The sequence below is a fragment of the Quercus robur genome, chromosome 10, assembly GCF_932294415.1.
Source record: "Quercus robur chromosome 10, dhQueRobu3.1, whole genome shotgun sequence".
NCBI lineage: Eukaryota > Viridiplantae > Streptophyta > Magnoliopsida > Fagales > Fagaceae > Quercus > Quercus robur.
In genome coordinates, this window is record NC_065543.1 from 32,571,639 (window position 1) to 32,580,808 (window position 9,170).

Genomic DNA, 9,170 nt, shown 5'->3' on the forward strand with positions numbered 1-9,170 from the left:
GAGGCATTACCAAAAGAGGCATTAAAACCACCATAACAACCACAACGACTAGGGGCTACAGGAATGTATATATATGACCCTCCCAGGACCAACATAAGATACGTAGACATACCTAAGAACACTGCTAGCCATTCTAATACTCTGTTATTTCCTAAAAACTCTTTATACTAACTTTGGCATTGGAGATGTTGTGGCAGGCACCACATCGGTGACCACCTTAGGGGAGTTATCTTACCATTTTCAGGGTGATATAAACAAAGGAACGGTTCCATCTGGATGCACACACAATGACTGACGAGTTTGCACTTCATCAGCAGTTATAAAAGCGCTTCTGTCTGGCAAAAGCAGACAAATTGGTGTATTATGTTAGAACTGCAATTCCCACCTGATTCCACACACCCGTTATAGGCAATATTGTCCAAGGAATCGCAGTCCACTTCAAACCCTTGATTGAATGCTTCATGAAGTGCCTGGTCTACACCTGCAAATTCATCAATAATAGCATTCCGTGAAATTGGAGCACAAATTTTTCCACTGCATTGCGCAAGGCCTGGAATATGGATCTTTGCTAACGATTCGTTTACAAAGTAAGCGTTATTTTTTTTTTTTGTCACTACCTTTCAAGCTGCATGTAAATTTATTTTGGCATGTAAATTTATTTTGGACTGGTATAAGTGTATTTACTTAAGGAGGGTAGTCGTAGAACAAAGTTATGTTTAGAACGGTTGAAGTGTAATTAAAGATACTATAATTCAAACTGGTATTGAGGCTGGTTTGAGGACAAGAACCACCCCAGAGGTCCAATCTTGCGATGGTCATGATATCTTGAGATTCGCTGATGTTTAGTATGAGGAACTCTAGTTCTTTAAATTTGATAATTGGGTATTCATCGTCATAGCAGTACTCGAGCTTGAACCCTTAGGGACCACAATGTTCAGGTCGACTACCTCCCCAGAAAGGGTAAGAATCGTTTTTTATTCTTCCACACTCATAGGGACGACTACACTCAAAAATATTGCTAAGAAGAAGGAAAGGGATATGAGGGAAGCGAGAGCCAAATGATGGGCTTCCATGTGTGATGTGTAGGAGAGATCACAGAGAAAAGAATAAGATTAGATGAATTTGTTTTTTTTTTTTTTTTGATAAGATGTAACGTTAATAATGCGTTTGCAATGTTGAACGAAGACTGGTAAGTGTTCAACCAAAAAAAACAAAAGAAGGAGACTGGTAAGTCCTAAAGAGATTCCTAGTCCTCTTCCTTAGATTGATTTCTAAATGGTAAGTCCTAACGAATTGGGCTTCTTATAAGTCAGAGCTAGCTTTGGGGTAAAAAAAAAAAAAAAAGTAGAACCCAATAACTCTTAGTAAAACAGCTTAAATCCCATTAGTTTTACCTTTTGTTGTACACAGTCTGTTCCTTTAATCTTCTACAAGTTCTTTAGTTTTCAATCTCATCTAAACTCTGTCAATCAATGAGTGCAAATTAAGTCACTTCTTCGAAAGTAAAAGGATTTTAGCTTGGAAGACAAAATGCCACATTAACTCCACAACCAAGCAAGAATCACTTTTTTTTCTTTGTTCTGTGGATGGTTGGGATGAGCTAAACTAGGTTCAAATCCAACCAATTTGCTAACAAAATTATGTCCTTGTAGTCATACTTTTTGAAAGTGTATGTAGTCATAGAAGAAAGTTCTTTGGAAAAGATTATATATATATATATATATATATATATATGACAGGTTTTAAGTTTGACTAGAATTTATTTTCTCTTCTTTTCCGGTATCTTCTTTTTGTGTGTGTCTAAGTTTCAGGATATAAAAATTTTCGTAACAGTTGACTGATGAACTCTGGGATATCAGTGGACTGAAAATGCCGGGCCTTGCTAAACTTGCGATGGTGAATCCTGAGAAAACAAGTAAAAACTCAGAGGAGACCGGTGGTAGCCGGCCAAGAACCCTCCGATGGTGAAGTTAGTCTCTGACTGAAGAAATATAAACTTAGTTTCTCAAGAACAGAATAGAATACCTTACTCTTTCATTGGCGTGTGCTTATATAGTATACGGGAAGCGGTTACTTGCTTGGTAACCGCTCCTACAGTTGAGGAATCCAACAGGCTCGGAAATAAACTGATTCAGAAGTTCGTACTTCGCAACGGTTGGGTTTGGCTGGTGACGGTTTGTTCTTCCACTCGGCGGAGACAGTAATCCTCCCTTGTCCTTTATGGACGAAGAGATGCTGTCAAGCTCGTCCGTCCTTTACAGACGGACGAATGCTAAAAAGCCCGTCCGTCCTTGAGGACGGACGGATGATAGTAAGTTCGTTTGTCCGTCTGTGTTGAGCACAGACGGATGAGTAACTGATGAATAACCTCGTCTGTCCTTTGGACGACGCATATGGACAGGAGATAGACTTAGCGAATTTTCGTTGCACATCAGTTGCCCCCTTGTTCATATGGGTCGTCTAAGGAGACGAACAACCAGGCGTTGTACCTAGAAGGCCCATACGTCAAGATGCCACGTGTCACACTCTCATTGGTGACGAATTTCGTCGATCCATTTTTCGAGACAAATGCCACGTGTCACTCCCCTATTGGTTGTGTCGTTTGGTATGCCCAGGTCAATTCCCTATAAATAGGGGAATTCCTCTGTTGCCCCCTACATTTCTAAAATTTTCGTTCTTTGACATTCCTCGTCTAGAGCCTCGTCTAGGATATTCCTCACGTCCGTAGCCTCCACTCGTCTTAGAGCCAGGTATTCCCTTTTCTCTCGTCTTTTAGGTTTTCTTTTTAAATCTTTTCTAAACAAAATGTCGTCTAGCGACAGTCTAGAAAAGGTTATAGACGAGTATCAATCCATATCCAGTACTAGTTCTAGTGATTCTAGTAGTAGTGATGTAGGGAATTCTACGGACGAGGAATATGTTTCCGGCGTCCCTGGGTTTCCCTTAGAGGCTATTCAACAAGAAATTAGGAAAGCCTCAGGATCCCAGGCAGGTACTTCGTCCAGGATTTCCTCGTCCGTCCCTCCTTCTGTCCCTTTGGACGAGGAGGAAGTAACTGTTTTTAGCTGTGCAATAGACATACCTTCTAAGACGGACGATCAAAGGTTGGATAATATGAGGACATGGTTCCAGATCCCAGACGAGCTTAACCCTAGGTTACCCGTCCGTGGAGAATGGTGTTGTGATCCTCGTTTTGGGATAGGCGTCTATGAGGCCTATCTTCTGGGGGGTTTGAGGTTTCCTTTAAATGCTTTCATTAGGGAATTACTTGTTAGGTTAGGTTTGGGGGTATGTCAGTTTAATCCTAACGCATGGAGATTGGTCATCTCTATGCAAGTCCTATGGAGAGAGGTGTTTGGGGGGGACCGTCCTCTTACAGTAGACGAGTTCCTCTACTGTTATAAACCCTCTGAAATTCATCAATCCCTTGGCTTTTACCAGTTTACTGCCAGGGGTAAAGATGGTAGAATGATTAGGTCCCTACCTTCGTCTGACAGAAAGTGGAAGACGGAGTTTTTCTTCGTCTCCGGAAACTGGGCTGGAAACCCTTCAGACGTTGGACGGGACACTTTTGGTCGTTATACTGGGGACCTAGGGAACCTTCGTCCTCAGGGTAAGTTTAATTTTTTTTTTTTTTTTTTTTTTTTTTTTTTTTTTTAAGTTATTATTATTTTTTGTATCCTAACTTATTCCTTTACAGCTGTTGGGCGTCCTTCCCTTAGCAAGCTTCACCGTGATCGCGTCCACAGAGCTCGTCTATACGCAGATAGGAGCTTTCACTCCCTAGTGACTCTTAGACGGCTTGCTAAGTGGGGACTTGGTCCTGATCCTTCTGACGAAGCACTAGCGCACGAAATAACCGTAAGGAGAAGTAAGCTTCTAACTCAGGACGTCTTTAACCTTTTTTTTTTTTATGTTCGTTCTAAAAACTCTTTTTTAGGAATGGCGACAATGAAGGGTAACAAAGGGAAATATGTAGCTGGTGAGGGAGATCGTCCTGAGGTTGGGGACGTCCGTCCTGGAGCTGTACCCCAAACTTGTCCGTCTGTTGGGGACAAAAGAAAGTCCTTACCGAAGAATTTGGACTTAGGGAGTCTTCCCAGCAGGCGGGACAAAAGAGTGAAGCATTCATCGTCTAAGGTGGCCAAGCCTATTTTGCCTCAGCCCAACCTCTCCGTCCAAACAATTGATGTGGACGTATCTCCACCTGTGGAGATGACCTCGTCCAAGACCCCTCCTAGGACGACTGCACCTACCTCGTCTCAGCTCCCGTCGAGAGTGTCTTCGAACATAGTTGAAAACGAAGATTTGGCTTGGCAACGTTTTCAAGAAGCTGTGAAGGACGAGGACATTCAAGCATGTTATGACATGTCTTTAAAAGACTTTGAACATTCTGGTGTTCATGATCTTTTTAAGGTAAATTTCCTTTCGTCTTGACTTTGTCGTTTCTCCATCTTTTGGGTGTCTTAACCAAACATATTCCTTTTGCAGGCCATGTCCAAGTTCATCGCAGCGTCTAGGCAAGCCACAGAGTTGGACAAGACGAGGATTTTGCTAGAGACGACCATAAAAAACGTGAGGGAGGAGAGCAAGAAATGGGCTGGGGTTGCTGCTGAGGCTAAGGAGAAGGAAGTGGAGCAGCTAAACTTGATCGCAGAGTTGAAGGCCGCTGTGGTGGAGAAAGATTCCCGTCTTGACCACCTTCAAGCGAAGAATGACGAGCTGAGTACTTCCCTCTCCAAGGCTAAGGACGATGCCATTGCGGAGTTCAAAGCGTCCAAGGATTTCACAGACTTGTTGGACCGCAACTATGCAGCGGGTTTTGAAGACTTTAGGATGGACGCTGTTGAAAACTTCCCTGAGGTGGACTTCAACTCTATCAAACTTAACCTGAATGCTGCTACCAGCTCTCTTCTCCAAACCAGCTCTGAGGACGTCAATATTGAAGACGATGCCTCTACCCAGCCACCCACTGCTCCTGCTTAAGAACGTGTTTTCTTTTTTTTTTTTTTCTCTGATCCTTTGTTTTTGGATCTTTCGATGTAATTCAAGTACACTAAACTCGTCCAAAGTTTTGAGGACGAGGTATTGAAACCTTTTTTTTTTTACAAGGGTGTTTGGACGTTGTTTGTCCGCCCTTCAAACACTTAGTGAATTTTATTTCTTTTATGTATGGACGAGATTTTTCATATTTATGCATGCATTCATACTTTACTCGTCCTTGTTCAGTGTGTTTAAACCATCTATTAAAGTTTGAAGGGTTATTTCTCGTCCTTAGACTGAAATTTCTTTCATGTACCCTGACCGTCCAGACTTTGGGACCTTGCTCGTCCATAGGCCTTACTGTCTCAGGCCTGGATGCGCATTATGCCTCGTCCTTTGCCTAATTGTTTTAAGGCTTGGACGCCCATTTTGTCTTGTACAGATGAGTGTCAAGTTGGGTTCTCCCTCGTCCTTTGTCTAAGACGAGGGTATCTCATCTTTGTTCTGCCCTCATGGACGAACATTTTGGGCTTATTTTCAGGGACTACCTCGTCCTTTGATTAGGATGGGGTGCCTTGATTTTGCTTTTCCTTAGGAAAGCTCAAGCTTTAGACGTTACATCTCCGCGTCCAGAGAATTTATTCGTCTCATTGACAATTAAAAAATATTTTGTTCTCAGCCACCCTGTAGGTTAGCTTTGAACGAGAATGCCATGGAAATCTGAAATGAACACAACATTTTGTACATTACATAAATATCGTTTACAGATAAGGCACATACATGCTAATGCCTTTTATTTAGTAAGCACTCCATAATTTCGTCCATAATCATGATAGATAACCACAACACAAATAACAAAGTGATAGTATCAAACACAGCATAAAATATAAGTAGAATATAAATAGGGTAGCAAGCTTCAAGCTCGTCCACAGTGAACCTCATTTCGGCCCGCTTCTACTGGTAGTACCTCCTCAGGTGCTCCACGTTCCAAGGATGTTCAAGCTTTCTCCCGTCCAGGGCCTCCAGGTAATAGGATCCTTGTCTTTTGAAGTTGATGACTCTATAGGGTCCTTCCCAATTGGGGCCCAATTTCCCATGAGCTGAGTTCTTGGTTGCTAAAGAGACCTTCCTCAGGACTAGATCTCCTATGTTGAAACGTCTTGGTTTCACCCTTGCATCATATTGCCTAGCCATGAGGTTCTTGTACTTCGCTGCCCTGTGCTCTGCTTCTGTCCTTACTTCATCTATAAGATCGAGGTTCAAGCGGAGTTGCTCCTCGTTATCCTTCTCCTCATATGACATCACCCTATGATTAGCCATGTGCACTTCCGCAGGTATAACTGCTTCACTTCCATAGGCTAGTTTAAAAGGGGTCTCCCCTGTAGGGGTCCTCACTGTCGTCCTGTATGCCCATAGGACACCAGGTAACTCATCTGGCCATACTCCCTTTGCCCCCTCAAGACGAGTCTTGATGATCTTCAGCAAGGATCGGTTTGTAACCTCAGCCTGACCGTTTGCCTGTGGATGTGCGGGGGAGGAATAATGATTTTTGATTCCAAAATGTAGACAGAAGTCCCTGAAAAGGGTGTTGTCAAACTGTCGCCCGTTATCGGAAACTAGTACCCTGGGTACTCCAAACCTGCACACTATATTCTTCCAGACGAAGTTTTTTACATTCTGCTGTGTAATGTGTGCCAATGGTTCTGCCTCCACCCACTTAGTGAAATATTCAATCCCTACCACCAGGAATTTCATCTGTCTAGTTCCAAGTGGAAATGGACCCAGGATGTCCAGGCCCCATTGAGCAAAGGGCCACGGGGCCATCATTGGGGTGAGGTACTCTGATGGTTGTCTGGGGACACTACTGAATCGTTGGCACTTGTCGCATGCCTTGACATAAGCTTTTGCATCCACTTGAACAGTTGGCCAATAGTACCCCGCACGGACGACTTTTTGGATAAGCGACCTTGCTCCTGAATGGTTTCCACAGGCTCCTTCATGAACTTCCCTCAGCACATAGTTCGCCTCTTCTGGGGTCAGACACCTAAGATAAGGTTGAGAAAAGCCCCTCCTATAGAGAACTTCGTCCAGAAGGACGTACCTTGCTGCTTTTATCCTGAGTTTTTTAGCTTCGTCCCTTGCTTCCGGAAGTCGCCCGTCCCTCAGATACGAGACGATTGGGGTCATCCAATTTTCTTCATTCCCTATTTGCTGTACTTCCGGGAGATCTACACTCGGGACGTACTGAATTTCATCATACTCTTCGGTTGTTCCAGTTACTGAGGCTTCCTTCGCTAAGGTGTCTGCTTCTGCATTCTCTTCCCTCGGGATTTGAATGAAGTTAGCTTTCTTGAATTTTTCCACAAGTTGTAATACCCTCTCCAAGTACTTTTTCATTCGTTCTTCTTTCGCCTCATATGTCCCATTTATTTGGCCCATTACCAGCGAAGAGTCTCCCAGGACGAGAACCGACTCCGCTTCTACAGACTTAGCCAATTCTAGCCCTTTAAGCAGAGCTTCATACTCCACTTCATTATTAGTTGGTCGATATTGTAGACGGACTCTATGCTTCAACTTGTCTCCTTCAGGGGATTGCAAAACCACCCCTATTCCTCCCGCACGCTGTGTGGACGAGCCATCTACATGGACCACCCAATTTTTATCCTCCTGCACTTCATCGTTGCATCTTGGGGTGAACTCCGCAATAAAGTCTGCCAGGGCCTGAGCCTTAATAGCATGTCTTGGTTGGTATCGGATATCAAACTCGCTAAGTTCGACTGCCCATTGGATCAGACGTCCTGCGGCTTCCAACTTGTTCATAGCTTTCTTAAGTGGGTGATCTGTCATAACATTGATTACATGGGCTTGGAAGTAGTGTCTTAACTTCCTGGAAGCTGTGATGAGCGCGAAGGCCAGCTTTTCTATTGGCGGATATCGTGCTTCCGCCCCCCTCAAGGCCCTACTGGTGTAATACACTGGCTTTTGCACTTTTGCTTCCTCTCTTATCAGCGCTGAGCTCACAGCATGCGGGGTCACTGCCAGGTACAAAAACAGCTCCTCTCCTACCACGAACGGACTTAGCAGCGGGGGCATGACAAGATACGTCTTCAAATCTTGGAAGGCTCTTTGGCACTCGTCCGTCCATTCGAAGGCTTTCTTTAGAACCTTGAAAAATGGCAAACACTTGTCAGTAGCTTTAGAGACAAACCTGTTGAGGGCGGCAACTCGCCCGGTGAGAGATTGTACTTCTTTAGTATTCTGCGGAGGCTTCATTTCTAGGATTGCCTTGATCTTTTCTGGGTTGGCCTCGATCCCCCTGTGTGAGACCATGAATCCAAGAAATTTTCCCGAAGCCACTCCGAAAGCACATTTACTGGGGTTCAACTTCATACTGTATCGCCTGAGTGTATTGAAGGTTTCTTGCAAGTCGTCTAAATGCTTACCCTCTTCCAGACTTTTCACTAACATATCATCCACATACACTTCGACATTTCGCCCAATCTGAGGACGGAACATGTGATTGACCAGTCGCTGATACGTTGCTCCAGCGTTCTTCAATCCGAAGGGCATTACTTCATAACAAAACAAGCCCTGACTAGTAACAAATGAGGTCTTCTCCTAGTCGACCACGTCCATCCGTATCTGGTTGTATCCTGAGAAAGCGTCCATAAAACTAAGCAGTTTATGGCCCGCGGTGGAGTCCACCAGCTGATCAATTCGTGGTAATGGATAGCTATCTTTGGGGCAAGCCTTATTCAGATCAGTAAAATCCACACACATCCTCCACTTGCCGTTCGCCTTTTTGACCATTACTACGTTGGCCAACCAATCCGGATAGTACACCTCTCGGATAAACTTTGCTGCCATCAATTTTTGAACCTCGTCTTTAATAGCATTTTCTCTCTCAGGAGCAAACACCCTTTTCTTTTGTCGTATTGGCTTCGAGGATGGACATACATTCAGGCGATGGGTGATGACATTAGGATCTATTCCAGGCATATCCTCATGACTCCAAGCGAACACATCTACGTTCTTCTTCAAAAACTGAACAAGGTTTTCTTTAACTCCTCTTTCTAGATCTGCCCCCACCCTGGTACATCTCTCAGGGTTCCTTTCGTCTAAGGGAACATCTTCCAGCACTTCAATAGGTTCTACCACGACCCTTTTCTCCTCAATAGTCATTGTCT

At 43.9% G+C, this 9,170-nt stretch overlaps 2 protein-coding genes across 2 annotated transcripts; one reads left to right on the forward strand and one right to left on the reverse strand.

Moving 5' to 3' along the window:
* The first annotated feature begins 4,055 nt into the window (after positions 1–4,055).
* On the forward strand, positions 4,056–5,008 carry LOC126701672 (uncharacterized). Its single transcript, XM_050399977.1, has 2 exons — positions 4,056–4,416; positions 4,492–5,008. Exons 1-2 carry the CDS (start codon positions 4,216–4,218, stop codon positions 4,984–4,986), a joined length of 696 nt encoding a protein of 231 aa, XP_050255934.1. The 5' UTR covers positions 4,056–4,215; the 3' UTR covers positions 4,987–5,008.
* A 929-nt stretch (positions 5,009–5,937) lies between these two features.
* LOC126704070 (uncharacterized) lies at positions 5,938–8,553 on the reverse strand. The gene is made up of 2 exons (XM_050403107.1): positions 6,623–8,553; positions 5,938–6,385 (listed from the first exon to the last, which is right to left on the reverse strand). The coding sequence occupies exons 1-2, from the start codon at positions 8,551–8,553 to the stop codon at positions 5,938–5,940; spliced, it is 2,379 nt and encodes a 792-aa protein (XP_050259064.1).
* Between the last annotated feature and the right edge of the window lie 617 nt (positions 8,554–9,170).